We start from the raw sequence: 18276 nt of genomic DNA, 5'->3' as shown, positions 1-18276 counted from the left end.
CAATTTTGTGATTTATGTTACAGTTCTTGTTTTTCCCACAGGAACATGTCCTCCCTGAGGGTCAGCACAGCAGGGCTCACTCTCATGTAACAGGTTTCACTACTGCCATGGAAGGGACTCTCCACCAGATGGACAGAGCCCACAGTTCTGTCTTTTGCTTTGTTAGTCAGGTTATACCTTCGACTTCTTGAAGCTGAACATTGAATTGGAACTTAAATACAGTCAGATTTCAGATTCTTTACTGCCAGCTTTATAAGGCAGGGGCTGTTACGTTGTTTGGTGTTTGTATATTGGCAGCATGTGGCTTTGGTCCTTGGGAATCACAGGCAGAACCACATCTAAAATAACAGGCTAGATCCTTCATGATGGAAGATCATGTTGCCTAGTGCAAAGCAGGATGGACCCTGCTGCCCTCCCATCCTAATGCTGTGCTAGTTGTGTAAGTGACTGGTTTAACTTGTTTTATTGCTAGTGATTGCAGCACGGGGATTCAGGTACCTAGAGTCATTTAAAGGCCCAGTGTATCTTGTCTGATTTTCAACTGCCACTCCAGAGTGCAGGGCTCCTCTAAGCTCTGTGTCATGTCTGGCAGCCTCACCTGAATGCCACAAAGTATTGTAAGCAACATTAGACACCTATTGCAAGGCACTAGGATTACTCTGTACGTGATCAAACAATAGGCTGGGATAAGCAGAGCCTCTCAGTCACTCCCCACTGCCTTCACCATCAGTACAGGACATGGATTTGCTTCAGCATGTCAAATTAAATGTCCTTCTGTGTTGCAAAGATCTTCATAGCTAGTCAAGTGTGCTTTTGCTTTAGTTAAATTTATTAGAATGGTACAAAACTCTTTTAATATTATTATTGGACAATAATATCCAATTAATATTATCCTTGGATAATTTGATGTAAAATCAGCAAAGTCTTTGTGCTAAGTATTTTGCATATAATACTTCAAGGTCAATGGCTACCCAAAATATTTCCTTAATTTGGGCAACTGCTTTAAGATGATGGATGCTAAATGCTGATAGCAAACATTTCAAAGCACACAGGAATAACTTCAAACGGACTAATTTATCACAGAAATCCATGATGTGCGTGGGTTTGTTTTTTTTTTTTTTTTTCCAAGATGACATTATGACCCCTTCTCTGCAGTAATTTGAATTAGGAAGTGTTAGATTAACATAACTCTGTAATTAACATTATCTTGTCGTTTCCTTTGTCTGGCACTCTGCCTAGAGGTACAGTTAGTAATATTATCCTAAGTGGTATGTTCCTTCAGGACTGTTCTCATTTCCCTACAATACACCAAAACCCTTGACTAGGTGTAACAATTGGAGTGTCTGTTCTCTCTTCAGTCATGTGTGCTTTTCAGACTGCATTTAGGATGCACTCCTATGGAGAAAAGATTAGATAACGTTATAATTATTGCGGCTCTTTCCTTTCACAGTGATGAAGTCTCTCCCTGGTACTTGGCTTGAAGTAAAAGTGTGAGACTGTTATGGCTTAGACCACCCCTATACGTCATAAATAATACAGCAGTTACTGATACACATTGATGCTTTTTGGATTTACATTTTCTAAAACAATTGAAACAACAGGAAGTAAGCTATGGTTATTGAAAGTATATTACTTAGTTCCAGGGCTTTGATTGTCCTTAAGTAGAAGCCAGATAAAATGCCCTATTTCTATTCTTGCTCAGCTAGTAGTGACACCACAGAGACTGCTGCCCAAATTTCTTCTTAGCCCCAAGTTTGGTCAGGGGCCAACCGTAGTCACTGTGAGGGGGAATGGCATCCTGCCATTGACTCAGTTATCCTGGGAAGACACCCTGAATTAACTGAGTCTGCTTTCCTGGATAAAGCTTAACTGTGAGCTTTTTACTGTCCCAGAACAGTCAAAACCTCTGCTGGGAGCTTCCCTTGGTGAACTTCTGGGAGCCTGTTACCATAAGCGGGTGCATAATCCTGACCCCTACCAAACCACTTTGTGCTGGGACAGGCTGTAACGTCATTATCAGTGTCTCTGAGGCCACCCTGCCACACCTGTACCTGAAGAACGTGTACAAAGATGTCTGCAAGATCCTTTACAGTTTGTTGTCTGAAGGCCCCTGAACTTGGGGGGCCCGGGATAGTACCCACATTACTGTGTAGTGCTTGGTCCAGGGCAGCTGTGATTATAGAGGCTGTGAGGGCAAACCCTCAGCTGTTCCACAGGCCTTGGCAGACCTGCTGTGCAAAGCAGAGAACAGAGCGAATCAGCCGCTGCTTGGCTGACTCCAGGGATAATGGAGGAGGCCTTTGCAGCAGGAGCATTCCATCAGCATTACAATGAATTTGGTCCACACCGTGTGCCCAGTATAAGGAATGGTCCAGATTTTGTGCAGTAGGGACTGTACGGAATATTGTGGGCTAATACTTTGAATTCCTTCTGATGCAAAATTTGCCTTCTTCCCTATCTCATGTGGTGTTATATGGCATCCATGGGAACAGTACTGCTAGAAGAGATACAAGGCAGCAAACAGGAATGGAGCTCCAGGTATGGGTCTGTAACTGGGCAGCAAGCTTAGTGGTGGGCTTGCACCCTAAGATCTGATTATGGTCTCCAGAGTGAATTCAAGTTTGCCATGCCACTCTGGAGGTCTGGTTATTGTCCCACCTCCTAAAGAAGACAGTCTTTACTTCCTTTGGAGCAACGCTGATCTTCTGTCTCCATTATCTGTCAACAGTCATGAAATTAGCAAAATCTTCATAATGCCAGTGACTTATTCTGCTGTTAGAAAAGTTTTTAGCTCTCTTAAAACATGCTTTGACGAGCCGTGTTTGCTTGGGCCCTATCAAGCATCACCTAGGATGTTCTGGGAAGCTGGAGGAGTTGGCATCACTGTTAGACTGAATGGCAGTCAGAAATATGGGACAACAGAAATAAGAGAGGCTCAGCATCAGAGGGAAGGAAACAGTAGGTGTGACAGGTAAAAAGGCGACATGACATCAAGGCAGGCAAAAAGATGGATCAATAAGAAAGTGGAGCCACTGATGGTTGACAGTTCCTGGCAAATATGAGGGATACAATTTGTCTCTTAATGTTTCAGGATTTACCCTGATCTTTAAATGGCTTAAGAGCAGCCTGCTGGGGCTTGCATGCTTGGTTCTAGGTGGAAGACTTCTCAGTGTAAGGGTTTGCAAGTCCTTCTTTGGGGTTGTCATACTTTAACTACAAACACAGAGCAGAGCTTAAGAAACTGGCTTCATTCTGAAATAGTGTGGTTAATACACAATTTGCTTTGAGCTTAACTGAATGTGTAGTCATTGCCAACAACATTACTTCTCAGAACCACACTACCCCTCTAAGTCAGACCCCTAAATTACATGCATTCAGTTCAGTTTTGAAATATGACTAAGATTTTAACTGTTACTCAAAGCTTTAATTTTGTCAGAATGCAATTTTTAAAAAGATATAGTCTGCTCTGCTACCAAATGGATGAAGCCGTATGTCTCAGTGGCTTGGGTTTTAGTGTGAGCAGATTATTATTCTAAATAAAAGAATGTATCAATGATTGTGTCAATGTTTAGAACACGGTTTGTGAGTATGAGGTACATATTCCCTGTATACACTTCTTTGAATTGCCTGGGTGGTTTAAATTTTCTGTTAGAAAGTCAGACCAGGACTTAGATTCCTGTTTGAGAAATCCAGATTTTTTAGACTTTATTTTCATGTAATTATTCTGTCATTCCAGTAAGTGGTGGTTTTCCTGCAAATGTTATTTACATGCTTTACTAGAGTCAGTATCCCTTGTTGTTAAGTGGATGGGAGCTGTCTGTCACTCTGGAATGATAATTACTCCGTGCTCTCTCCTTGAACCTAGATACCTTGGGACTCTAGCAAGTGTGGCTAATGAACGAAACATGCAGTGGCTGTGGGACTTCAGTGGGAGAAGGCCCTTTTGGATAGGCAAGTACCTCATCTGACTGTCATTTCTGACGATTACAGCTCCTCTGCACCTTGGAAAGCAGAAACTGCTGCAGCAGTTCCAGTCCAGTTTTCAGACACTGGATTGTCCTCCACTTTTCTGCTGCTTTTCCTATTTCAGAGCAAGGCATAAGCTGAAAGCCATAATTTACCTGCCTAATTTTATAAGTCTTTATAAAAAAGAAGAGTTTACCATGCTGCCTTTTGATGGGTTGTTTTGCCTTGACAACTTTCCCATTTTAATACTAGCTGTTTAAATAAGTTCTGATGGAGCTCCTACTATTTGTTTATCTTACATTTCTTTTGACTGTTCTTTTATTTATCTCTAGTTTATTTCTTTTTAACACTAATTATGTTACTGCTAATTTAATGGTGTCATCTTGTATCAGAAATCTTGTTAGATGATCAGCTAAAGAAGATTCAATCTCATCACTTAGGATTTAGCTATTTCTTATTGTGCACCTTTCATTTAAAGAGAAACAGACAGCACTCAGATGGGCCTTCTCTGTACCTCTTGATCCCCTTCTGTAAATGACTGCCTTAGCTCCTGGACTAGTGCTACTGCTTTCTTCCAGTCCTTGTTTCTGCTGCACTGTCCACATTTTAGGCTTTTTTTCTCCAATTATGCTGCAATTTTCAGCTCTTAGTAATTTATAAGATGGATTTACTAGCTATAATAAACTAGCTTTTAAAACTAGTTACTTTGGGATCAGGTTTAATGGTATGATGATTCTGTTAACCTTAGAGAAATAAACTCCTCTGATAAGAACAAAGACCACAAGACCATTGTGTCAATTTTCTGATCTTGGTCTCTTCTAGCTAAGCAGACAGGTCACATCGGAAAATATGCCACCCATATTGGTCTTAGTAACTCAGACACTAAGTGAAAAGACATGTTTTAGGTTGCATTAACTAACACAACCTAATTTTACAACTGTTAACGTCAACAGTGCAAACAAGGTCTACAAAGATCTGCAGCATTTAATTTTCAGAAGGAATCTTGAAGGCATCTGAGGCTGCTCAGATTTGAATACAATATTCTGCTTGGCAACTTAAGTATCAAAAGAAAACTTGGTAGGAGATAGACTTGCAATAGATGGAAAGAAGGATAGGCAATAATGCAGAAAAGTGTGTTTTCCCGTATTCAGATGACACTAATTGTGATTCAGATGGTCTTTTGAAATATTAAATTTTATTTTGCTAGTATTCTTCCAGATGTTTGGTTGTTTTTTTTTTTTCTCAGAACAATACTGTATACATTTTTTAACAAAGGGATAGAACAGCATGCCTCTGTTGGCATCAGCTCCGGAGATGATAAACATCACTGATTTGGTCTTACCAATTTCACACAGGCTTGAATGACCAAGTCAATCCTGGACATTGGGAGTGGAACGGAGGAGAACCTGTAACCTACATAAACTGGAGGAGAGGCTCCTATCGCTCTCCAAAGAAAGGAAGAAATTGTGTATTGGTGCAGAAGCAAGGAAAATGGCAAGCAACTGACTGCAGGAAGGTCAAACGGAACAGCTATGTATGTTCAAGAAAGCTGTAAAGAACAGAGGATCCTTGTAAAAGCGTGCAGACATTCATGTTGTTTCAGCTTTATTTATCTTCAGAAATGTGAGGGTATGCAGTCAGAAAACTGTCCTAATTATCAGCAGCATTCATTTTATATGCTACCATTGGCACAGATGCATGGAACTCTAACCCAAGGAATATAGGTCAGTTGCAGAGATTAAGTCCAGGCTAAGATTTTGAACTCTTCCCAAAGACTTGGATCTGTCACTTACTTTTATGTATTTCTGCACCAAAGAGCTAGACCTGAAGGCTTTCATCACATTTCTGTGTAAAAATACTTTCTTTTTTGCTTTTTTTAAGAAGAGAAAGTAGCACATTGGTTGATATGCTTTGCTCTTAAGGTTGTGAATTGGCTGTTTCTTTAATTCATCTGCAGAAAATAATGCAGTTTTACGCAAATGCAGGAAGACCGCTTGGGGTGGAAACAAGAGCAGACTCTGCTGGATAAAAACAGGCCTTTTTGAGTGATGAGAGGAGGGACATTATGTCAGGAGATTGGGGCTTCTTGGGGGATACCCTAGTACAATTTCTCACAAAAATACCAACACCAGGATTTAGTGAAAGAGTACCAACAGAAGCAAAGCCTTGTATTTTTTTTCTGCCTCCCAAGTTCAACTACAGATCCTACTGGATCCGCTAACACAGACCTGCATATTGTTTCACATTCCTAATGAAAGTTGTTCAACATTTTCTGGAGTTGCAGGATGATGCTATAATTTTTAGTATAATTAAATAATCTGTAAATCTAATGCTATATCCAAGGATGATTTACACAAAAAAAATTAATACTGAAGCTTAATCCTAGAATATTATCTTCAGTGATACATGAACAACAGGATTTATATGTGTGTATAAACCAATGTAATCATGAGACATATTTTGTACTACAGCATCTATACCTTTTGAGAAGTATTAATCTAAAGTCCTTATTAGGGATTTGGGTTTTTTAAAATAATAATTAAAAATCCAGATTTAGTTCTGAGAAAGGCTTAAAAATCAGAATGTAATTGGAAAAATCCAGCTGCTCATAACTTAATTTTAACTTACTTCAAATATATGCAGTCGCAGTGTTACCGTTTCCTAACACGAGACTTGTCAAAAATCTTGCTTTAGGACCTTCTCACCGCCAGTGTTAAAAATTAGAAAAAGAAACAAGTCACAATCTTCCTAAAAAAATAATCAGATCTCCTCTCAAACCCTTCCTCTGCATGCGATGAGTGTGTGATTGTTGCCATGGCACTGAGTAGGGTGAATTTGCCCTGCACCTCACGAACTCCCATCGCTCCCGTCTGCCTGCCTGCTGCCAGCAGCTGATTCTTCCCTTGCCCCCTATCAGCCTGTCTATTTGGTCAGACTCTGGATCAACCGCATCTGTACGCTCTTTGCACCAGAGGTGCAAACCCTCCTCTTGGGGTTCCTCACCACAATGTCTCAGTCTTGCAAGGGACAGATGCAGCATAATCACCTTTCCTCTCTGGGCTGAGGGACACTGTGTCAGGGATTATTTATCCCTCTTCCTCGCTTTTGGCATCATCGGTTATTTAACCTTCCTCCTTGCCTGTGACATGTTAAATGAATATGCATGTGAGTAGCTGGACAGTCTTTTCATGTAGGAGAGAACCTTTCTGAAAGGGCTGCTGCAGATAAGCATGAGTGCATTGTAAATTGGAAAAATACTGTGGACAGAACCTCCTCACCCTTATTGTTGGCATCAACAGACACAGACAACACAATTTCCAAGATTTACTTTTTCTTGGTAACCTATACACCAAGCTTCTAGACACCTTTGAAAGACACTAACACTTTTGCTTAGGGAGTCTTCTAGATCAATACAGATAGACAAATTGCTTCAAATTCTCCCAACCAAGCTTCAAATTCTCCCAACCAAGAACCTCTGAGTACCCATATAGGCCTGTTTTTACTTCTGATAGTCTTCACTGCCAAAAAAAAAAAGGGATATAAAAAAGCACTCTTGCTGTTGTGGTCTGGAATTCCAGGGAAAACTGACTGTGAGTGTTTGATTACACAAACATAAACTTCAATTTCTTTAAGGCCTTCTTTTTATAGAAACTGCTGAATTTATTGGTGCTGTCTTGACAAAGCCTGTCAAGATAATTTAAATGTCTCTCCTAATTATTCAATAAATGAATGATATCAATAGAGAGGGAATTTTGACCAAGGTGCTTATTACTTGATCAGTAACTAATAAATAACTCATGCCTACTCTGAGACAACACTGATCTCAGAGGTTTGCTATTGTGAGAAGGGAGGATTTCCCTTTTCTGTATTTCATTTGAACCACTTTAAAGTGATTGAAGAGAATGAAGGTTTTAGTACATAATAGACAGTTGCACAAACTGTATGTGCTTACTGGTTTCATTATATATAATACAAAACACTAAGGAGACTAAAATTCTTACATTGCAGTACAAGGATATTTCTGCCCTGAAAGGCTACTGATTTTTTTTTTCTCTCAATACAACAAACTGTTCCAAATATTTATTCATAAATTCTAATTTTTCTATTCTTAAAAATGGAGGTGGTTTTTTTTTCACAAACTTTTACAGCTTTTATTATAATAGCAGAGTACAAAGAATACAACATACTTGAATCAGGGAAAGCACAAATAAATCAGTTTTTCTGCTGCATGGGAAGTTGCTATCTCTAAGAGGTTTAGTAAACAAAGGGCCTAAAATCCTGAGAAGTTACGGGGAATATTTTCAGTCTCCAGTACTTTTGATTTAGGCTTCAAGTGAACTCAGAGGAAAATCAGTGTTCAGTGTGTCAGCAGAAGAATTTCAGGAGGCTGAAAGTAAGAGCAATGTAAATTCTGGCATTCACCTATGGATGCCACACTTTTTGGATAAATGAAGGATTTATTTCATCAAAGCTGTTCATATATCTTTTAAGAGTAACAGAATCAAGACACAACAGCTCAGTGAAAAGTACTCAGCAGTTAGTTAGCCCAGATCTCTATAAAGGGATAGGCAATATGAGCTCTTTGTGTGCCTGTCACTTTTAATCACTTTCTCTGTCAAGTATCTTTTAAATATGTTGAGCAATTGCAAACAAATTTGACAGAAAAGTAGTTGACTCAAACACAAAGGTTATGAAAAATATGGATAGGCAACTGGCCCCAGGAGCACTTCTTCCAAACCAGAATACTCTAAAACATTTGTATTGTTATTAATAACTTCATTGAGACTGGGTTTTTAATCTGAAAAAAAAATCAGGGAAGTTTTCCGTATCTATTTTGTACACACTGAAACTTACTGAAAACCTTCAAGTCTTTATTCACCTATTCTAAAACTATAAAAATAACTTTTAGAGAATTATATATATAATTCAGTGAATATGGTGATTCTACATTATTTTCAGCACAAGACTGGTGCTATTGTAACTCTTGTATTCAGAACAGTATACATGTCGTTCTGTTTAACTTTGTTACGTGTATTAATACAAAACTGAAACACATTATGCTGAATATGTATTTCTTCAGTTTTCATAATTTCATAAAAGCTTTTCTTCTAGAGGTACAAACTATAATGTTGGGCATAGAGAAATGCATTTACAGTTAAGCATAATATACCTGCTGTTTATTCTACAGTTTCTGAATTCTGTTTCTTCTTCTGCGTGAGCCTATTCCTGAATTACTACTATAAAGGACGTTTGTATCATGAGCAAAACATTTTTAAAAGAGAAAATTATGTTTATTTTGAGAAGTAAATTTAACAAAAGTTACAGGTCTGGTAGCAATTATACCAAAAGAAAAACAAAATTAAAGTCTAATATGATCCTTGATTTAAAGGAGAATGTGATTAAACGTAATTTTCCCTCAGTAACCAGTAATCAGAAGAGATGCAGATGTCAGTTCTTTCTTATTACCCTTTAGGAAGCTATGCAGCTTGTAATAAGGAGAACTCATTAATTCCTTTGCTTAACTACTATCACCTACAGCCATACACAAATCATACAAGGTCAGAAGACAAGAACACAATAGGGTTTGTTCATTTATTTTTATAGCATTGAGACAATCATAGAATCATAGAATGGTTTTAGTCAGAAGTAGTCCTAATGAATAGGAACCTGGTACCTGAACTACTGGATACAACTACAATAAGCAAAAAACCATAATTTTATTCACAAAGATGAAATGTTCAGATAAGTCTAAATATACTTTTACTTAATAAAAGAAACCCCATCTGTATCTTCCTCCCTGTATTATGTTACAAACATATTCTTGATGGTGTCACACTCTTCAGTGAATCACCACTGCTCTCTTCAAATTATTCATGGCAATCTAAGAAAGATGTGTCTCCCTGAAGACTGAAATGTCTCTTTGCCCAGACTCTTTCTCCCCTGGCTCACTGTTCCACAGCTTAACAACCTGAAGTAATCAAGCACATACATACCCAACATAGCTCCTCAGGCTGGGTTTGGAATTGGATACACTCTCAACAGGCAGCATGTATGTGCCAGTACCATTCAGGAGATACCTCAGGAGATGGACACCTGTCCAAAATATACCAGTCTGAGAAGTATATTAGAAAGAAAACCATCCATTGCATCATGTGTATGTACCAACAGCCATGAAAACATGGGCCAATACACACAAAAGGGCATTTATCCTAGCCCTGCTGGATACACAAGTGAACATTTTCAAGTGTGAGCATCTCCATTTTGACACCAGCTTGAAACTTAAGACTGTTCTCGGTTCTGCTACTACAGCACAGAGAAAAGAGAAAGCAAATGTGAACAGGAAGTTATAAATGAGCGACGAAAGAAACAATGCAACAAAGGACTTGAAATTGAATAGCAAAGGGAAGAATTAATGCTGTACAGTATCTGAGGTTGAAGGTACAAAACTAAACAGATTTAGTCTGTTACCATGCCTTACACAAAGCCTTTTGGTTTCATAATTATAACTTTCCCATGAGGCCTGTATGTGACCTGTTTCCCCGAAACTCAGTAAAACAAAGACTACAGATGGCTTTCTTTGATAAGTACAATAATTGAAGAATAAACTGCACAGTGCCAATTCATTAGTTCTGAGATCTTCATTTGGGTTCTGTAAAAGATATATCTGGATACAAGTCTGTCTACATAGGATGTGTTTTGAAAATGATAGGATATTGAATTGGGCTGTAATATATAAAATACGTTTTAATTATTTAATCATCAATCATGCTATGATGAGACTATTTAGCTCAACAGAAGGCAAGTAATTCAAGCACTGCCTAAGAATTATTTTTAGACATCAACTGGCAGTGTAACTAATTACTCAGTTTATGTCCGTAATGACTGAATAAACTCCAACTCAGAAACAAATGAAGACTACTTTGCATTTGCATAGGCCTTGTCATCTATAGATCTGACAGTTTTAGAAGGATGGGCAAATATTCACGGTGTCTATTTCTAGTGAAAATAGAATGTCCCAAATAAATTGCTACTATGAAGGCAAATCAAAGCCTGCTTGAAAGACACCACTGCATTAAGCCACAAGATTTAACCACCAAAATACAGTGAAAACATGTGCTGTGCTTATATGAAAGGGTAATCAGGCAGGAAAACAAGTTTTTATAAAAGACACAGCACTGCTTTTTGTAGAAATCTGAGATTAGCTGTATTTGTAACATAATGGTTATGTGTCCGGTCCAATCTGTATTGTCAACTATTACTCTATGCAGTTGATGACACCACAAGGAGATTTTTAAATACTTACTATTTTTAACTTCAGAATGATTCTTCAAACTTGCTGTCTGAACTGGGATGCCTTCCCATAATGCAGGCAGGCTCCTGCCCAAGCTGAGAGGCTGAAATCTGCTACCTGTGCACGGTTATACAGGCAGCTGACTCCAAAACATATTTAGACAATATGTAAATATAGAAAAAACTGTGCCGAGATGTACCAGGTTCCATTTCTTACTAACCTGGTCTCTCAGAAAGCAGCCACAGCTTACTATCATAGGCATGAAGGAGCAGTATTAGACTGGCCTGGCAGAACCAGAGCTGAGTATGCCCCTTTTGTCTCTCAACAGCTCTCAGTAACACTATCCGACAAAACCCAGGAACTAGAACTGGCTTGACCTAGACAAGAAGAGAGCTCTGTTTTCTGCTTCTGTGTGACACAGTGTCTTCTGGAGTGACTTGCTGATACTACTTTGTTTCAGCCTTCTTTCCTACCCTTTTGCAAAAAATATTTTCTGCTTTTATATCCGAAGCCCTCTAAGGCAGGGCTTTTTTCTTTCTGTATGTTATAGTACAGAATAGTACATACCCTGAACAGACCCTGAATAGGTTATTTTCAGTGCCATTGCACTGCAAATGTAACACTAGCAGCCTAACATCTATGCATATATGTCAATACTAGGGTTTTTTGTACATTCCTTGTTAGTATCTGCACTACAACAATAAAACCCAGACCAGTTTAAGTTAGATAGAAATGTCTGGCAGCCCAATCATTCCAGTACTATTATTGACTTAATTTTTATCTGTGCACTGACAGAGACATTTTTAGGTGAGCTACAAAAACATATGTTGCTTCAAACAGTCAAATCTTGTGTTTCAAACGCACTGTCAAACGTCAGGCCCATCTGTATCTATATAATACAATATAATACAATATAATACAATTGTCTGAGTATCAGCCGAGTCTTGTAACTCTTTTAGCAACTAAAATAAAGAGGAAAAAAAGAAGTAAAACTCAAAATGTAATGTCCTTGTTCTTGCTGAGTAATTTTGCATAACTACTACCAACATGCACCAGGTACAAGAAATTTTAGTTCCAAAGGCCAATTACTTCAGTTTAACTTGTTGCCCAATAAAGATAAAACAGGTATTTAAATGGCACTTCTAGACTACTTAATTACCTACCAAGCTAATTAATTATCAAATCAACCCTGTTGACTCACTGCTGCTGCACCTCAATACATGCTTGTGTAAATATGATGCAAGGACTGATCTTGTTGCAGATGCCAGCAATTTTCGTGATTTCACTCCTTATAGCTGTGACAGAATCTGCCCTCCCAGGGCACACTTGAGACTTCAGGAAGGCACCAGACCAGTGGCAGAATTAAACTGCCTTCAGCTGAAATGACAGGAGTAATAAAGCTTGTGCTTCATGGCTGCATTTCCCTTAATAAGATCATCCCACTGAGGTCAAGGAGCAAATACACTCTAAGACTGGTGTGGGAATCCCATTCTTGCTGGAGCTCCATGCACTCCTGTCCCAGGATGGATGTCAGGATTACAGCAAATTTTAACTCAAGTGAATTATGAAGTATGGAAAAGCTTTAGAGCTCCTCCAACTTTTTGCTAATATTCTAAGTGCCCCACAAGCATGTTGCTAAGAAATTAGTCTAATTATCATGCAATAAACTAATTTACTGAAAATGAAAGTCAAATAACCCCATACACCTCATACAGACCACCTAAATTGTCAAGAATAATGAAGAGATTAGCTACAAAGTTTAAAGTCTATTGATAAGATTCTTTCTGAAAGAAACACGAGTCTGTAGAGATTAGAGTACCTAAATAACAAATTATCTGAAGCAGAATTTCCTTTTAGTATTTTCAAGTGAGGATCAATGTTTGCAATGTTGAACAAAAATACCTTTTCCTCCTCCCAACACTTTCCTCTGTATGTTCTGTCAGATCTCTCCTTTTCCTTATATATTGTATGGTAATTTTGCAAAAGACACCTCCAGTTTGGGGTCGGGCAGTCTTCAAATACTTCTGTTGAGTCACTAATGTCTAGAATCACAAAATAAGTCAGTTTTAAGAAGTTCTGATTAAATCCCTAGTTTGTTTATCAACTTTATAGGATGCCTGTAGTGGCTTTGGCACGCGGAAGAGATGTAGCAGTGTTAACTAATCTTTGAGAATGTGGGGCGCAGCGTTTATTTGCCCCAGGACCTTTTATTCTGGGTTAGTGTTATGCCTGCAGTCCAGCAGCTGCAAAACTGCTGTGAAGGAAGGGCCAGATTCCTGTTGGTGTGTGAGTACCAGTCTGACAGTTTGCAGTAGTGCTGCTGCAGGCCTTGGGTCAGAGGTGAATTAGACTCAACTTTTGAAAACACAGTCTGATTTGACGTCTCCAGATTCAGCTTTATGTTTTAACAAAGTTTAATCAGCTTGCCTTTTCCTGTTGTGATGAAATAACATTCCCAGTTTTGACAGTCTCTGGCTTTGTGGAATGGAAAGTCAAAATAAACAAAGAACACAACACTGAACATGCTAATACACAACCTCAAATGTTTCCTTAATTCCTAGGCCTAAACTAGACAGCTTATCCAAACATTTCGTCCTGTTGACTCCTTCTATCCCTCACGCCATCCTGGGTTACGAGATTTTAGATAGGAACTTCTAATACACATAATCCCGATTGAAAGCAGAGTTTCATTAGCACAAACTCCCCTATCATAATTGTAATCTACAGTAAATGAATGCAATTAGCCACACCAGGTCTCCCCTGAGCCCTCCCCTCCTCTGCACACAGGCAGGATCCATAAATTGACACCAGGCTCTTGTATAAAGCTAGCACACTCTAATAGCAGCAGGTCTACAGGCCTGCTCTTTACAGGGTCATGTCACTGCTTCTCTTCCAGCTGTTAGTGCTCTCATGTCTTGGAGCCACAGAGCCAGATGGAGATTCACCACAAAAGAAAAGCAGAAGGACATTTCAGCACCTCCTCTATCTGGACAAAAAACTGCTTGAAAGTCAGAATTTTCGTGAGCTGGCAGGAGAAAACCCCATAGGTGTTGAGGAAACCCTGGGAGAACCAAGCTTTTTTGTAGCAATTCCACAGACGGCATTTAAAAGTGAGAAGCAAAAGGAGAAAAAAATGTCCAGATTCATCCTTCCTGATACAAAACTCCATGTAGAACAAGGCCTGAGAACCTGGGCAGCACCCAGAGAGATCTCTTCTCTGGAAAACTTCTCTCCATCCCCTTTTTCCAGCAAGAGGGAGGTTGAACCTTCCTATAGAAGAGATGCGAAGAAATTCTGGGATCACTTCATGTTTAAGAAAAATTCAGCATCTGAAGAGGTTGTCCTGCCAATCAAGACCAATGAAATGCACCAACAAAACTGCAGAACCCTGCCTTTTACCCAGGTAAGATCAGGTGTCCAAGATCAATAAACTTGTCCTTTCCTCTCCCCCTTTTAATCAGAAACTAAAGATTCATGAGTTATTTAATTTGCTAAGTCATGGGGCTGCTTTAGAACATTCACACACAATAAGTGCCTGAAAAACACTTCTGAAAAAGTCTGGAAAAGCTTTAGTATGATGAGGCAAATTGCTAAATTGCAGCACTGGAAAGCCACATATTAAATTTTCAGAGTTATTTATTCTTATGCAAAGATGTTCTGACCCAGTCTGAGCAAGCAGGGCAGTGTTTAGTAATTATCTATTCAATGAATATACATCTAAACAGCTTTTATACATTAATTACCTATATAAAAATACGTATATTCAGATACACGTATGCAAATATACAGAGTTCCAGGGCAAGTATTTACAGGAGAAGCTGTTTGCCCAGACCTAAGCAAGGATTTCTTTCTGGTGTATGAATTGGAAGGCTGATGCATAACATCTAGTTCTGTGCTAAGGATGCTAGAGAACTGGTAATTGCCTCATGCACAGATGAAGCCATTCTGTCATATTGTAACACAAAGACAAGCAAATAGTATATATATAAGACCTCCATTACTTGTAAGACAATGTCTATTCTCAGTGTTTCTGTACTCACAGTCCATCAAGGACTATATATTTTCACATCCTTCACTAAATTTAGTTCACTAGCTGACAAAATATAAATGTAAATTATTAAATATAGATGTGGCCTGGAAACCTGTACTATTTCACTTGTGTCATGTAACCTGGCAAGATTTCTCCGGGATGGCTGCAGTTACGCCAGTATCAAAGGGCTCACTTCAGTCTAGCTTTTTAAGGCTTGAGAGTTGACATAGGCGCTCCTAATACAAGGAACTGTTATTCTTGCAAACTAAGAGATTATAGGACTTCCATTGCACTTTCAAGATTTTAATTTAAAAAAAACCCCAAATACTGCTGAAGAACATTGTCTCTTCCACAAGATTTGAAAACAAATCTTCATGATTACAGCTGAGTCTAGCTTGTGGTTCGTACACAAGAAGATTGAGCCAAAATTATATTTTAAGTCCTGCTATGTGGGTAAAACTGCTTAACTACGTCAGAAATGTAGAACTCAAGGAATAGTTAAAAGGAAAATATGACTAACCCACCTATTGAATTTCCTCCATAAGCTCACAAAGGCTCTCACTGAAGCTGACTTTGACTTTGTTGTTCAATCTAAGAACTGCTCATAGGAGGCCTATAATTTCTCTTTAAAAGCCCTTACGTTTTGCTGCTTGCTTGACAGAAAAAATAAACAAATTTAACGTAAGTGTTCTGAGAAGAAAAAATATAGTATTTAGAGGGTGTGAGGAGGTGATATGAGGGGAGAGTGTTGCCTTCACGCCTAATAGCAAAGTCCATGTACCAGAAACTTAAAACTGCTTTCTGTTTCAGGGTGTTACTCATGAGAGCTGTGAGAAGGTGATGGTGCAGAATAATCTGTGCTTTGGAAAATGTAGTTCCTTCCATGTTCCTGGTTCAGAAGACCATCTTTATACATTCTGTTCTCATTGCTTGCCCAGCAAGTTCTCCATGAAGCGCCTGGACCTCAACTGCACTGGCTCTGTTCCAGTGGTCAAAGAAGTCATGATTGTGGAAGAGTGCAAATGTGAGACTCAGAAGATTAAAGGCCCTGTGACTGGATCTCTACCGTCAGACTTGCATGCAAATGTACATCAGCACAATTAATCTGTGCAAAGTACCTCTTAAAAACTTGATCGTAAGAATTTGTAAATGGAGAAAAAAACCCCAAACCCAACAACAAAACCAAAGCTTTCATCACACTGATACACAAAAATATTAAACTGCCTGAACTGCTTCTCTGCTTCAACAATAACTTTACCTAACATGTAACAGATGTTTCCTTGCAGCTGTTAAAGAAATGGAGATGAGATTACTGGGCTTATGTGTACAGTTCTTACTTTAACAAGGGAAACCTTTAAAAAATTTTCCACCCTTCTTATCACTGTTTCTAGGATGCCAGTAAACAACAGCTGAAGAACCAGCAAGATTTATCTGTGCAAAACCCAGATGTATTAGCTGGTTTACATTCCCTTTGCTTGCAAGGACTGCCAACATAGCTTTACTGGCAACACAGATAAGGCTTTAGTTTCTTCCTTGCAAAAACAGGTCTACTTTCAACCAAGATAGTGCCTGAAGAATGTAAAATACAAATGGGCATAAGGCAGATAGAAGGCTGTGACTAGTTAAGGTCACTCTGACTGCCTTGTAGCTGGGGTCCAGTTCCCAGTGAAAACTAATACACTTCACAAATTACACACTAGGATAGTGGCTGCAAAGGCTTTTTGCCATAGAAACCACTTACTCTCCTTCTACGTGCCTGCATTTGCTCCGCATGGCTTTTTTTAGCTGAACTTCTGGCTTCCCTGCTCTCTCCAGCTGCTTCTCCCTGAATTTGTCTCACAAACCTGGCACACTAGGCAGTGATCAGCTTCCAGCAACTAGACTTCAGCCTATTTCTAATCCAGTTCATTCAGTTCTCTGGAAATCTGCTCCACTGCTATTGCCAAACTCAGACCTGAGCCCCTGTAGTTGAACTATCCACAGCTCTTTTTTGGGACACTGGAAATCAGTATTGATATAGCTGGCCAAGTCAAGGTTTGGGTAAATGATTCCTTGTATATAAACTGCTCTGTGATCAGAAGTGTCTTGATATCCTGTCAAAAAATACATTCAGCATGGCTTTGGAGTGCAAGACCCATGTTTAATATTTATTGAAAATTGCACCTATATGATATTTTGCTACTTGATCTGAACTTCTGCAACAGCTGTTTGCTCCTGCAGGTCAGTTGCAGTCAGTGAACTGAAGATTAGTATATAATTATCCTACATTATACATAAACCTGGTTTTAAATAATAAAAATTGTATACTAAAACTGAACAAAGCCTTCTCTTGATCCTTTTACACTAAGGACTGATGTGCAAATTTTGTATGCCTGTTTGTATGTTGTGGCATCATATATGATGTAATTTCATGTAACAAGCAGTCAAGGCCTTATCATCCCTGTAATGAATGCAATAAAGGACATACTTATTTTAACTTAATATTTATTCTAGCTTTATAATGCTGACTGATATCCTCGGGATGCTAGTGCAGTGAATTAGCACCCAGATTCAGAAATCCACCTTCACAGGTTAGGCTGCATTGAGCATGAATGGGCTCATGTTATGACCAAAGAAATAAAAGCTTTTCTAATAGGCAAAGTAGCACCAGCTAGCAACTGTATAGTTGCAGAGAAGAAAGTAATTCTTTAAAACTCATGCTTCTTTCAGTACATTCCTCCTCACTGGGCATGTCCAATTGCACATTCAGCCTTAACAACTACAGCTTTGTTAAAGCACGCTGTATGGAAGTGGAGAGAAACAGCTTCCTGCCTTACCATGAGGTCCAAATCTCAGCACCTTAGTGAAACTTTGTGAGTCATTGTGATTATAAGTGTTCATTTTTAATTGTGCCTAAGGAATAAAAGCACACAAAGCATCAAAGTTCCCAACTTTTTTCTCTTTTGTTCCCAATTTCACTTTTTTTAATCTGAAAAAGATAAATCTTCTG

At 38.8% G+C, this 18276-nt stretch overlaps 2 protein-coding genes across 2 annotated transcripts in view; both read left to right on the top strand.

Moving 5' to 3' along the window:
• Positions 1-5521, top strand: part of FREM1 (FRAS1 related extracellular matrix 1) — a gene marked incomplete at its 3' end in the record, with an annotated part of 61849 nt that extends 56328 nt beyond the window's left edge. The window contains exons 35-36 of the mRNA XM_080638640.1: positions 3866-3951; positions 5322-5521. Of these exons, the coding sequence (XP_080494766.1) occupies positions 3866-3951; positions 5322-5521 (286 nt within the window). The remainder of the gene's footprint in view (positions 1-3865; positions 3952-5321) is intronic.
• Positions 5522-14132: 8611 nt separating this feature from the next.
• CER1 (cerberus 1, DAN family BMP antagonist) lies at positions 14133-16391 on the top strand (the record flags this gene model as incomplete). Its single annotated transcript, XM_080637245.1, has 2 exons — positions 14133-14660; positions 16098-16391. 2 exons carry the CDS (start codon positions 14133-14135, stop codon positions 16389-16391), a joined length of 822 nt encoding a protein of 273 aa, XP_080493371.1.
• Positions 16392-18276: the final 1885 nt, after the last annotated feature.

Source organism: Psittacula echo, assembly GCF_963264785.1.
Source record: "Psittacula echo genome assembly, chromosome: Z".
NCBI lineage: Eukaryota > Metazoa > Chordata > Aves > Psittaciformes > Psittacidae > Psittacula > Psittacula echo.
Note: the sequence above shows the minus strand (reverse complement) of the source record. Positions and strands in the feature narration are given on the sequence as shown.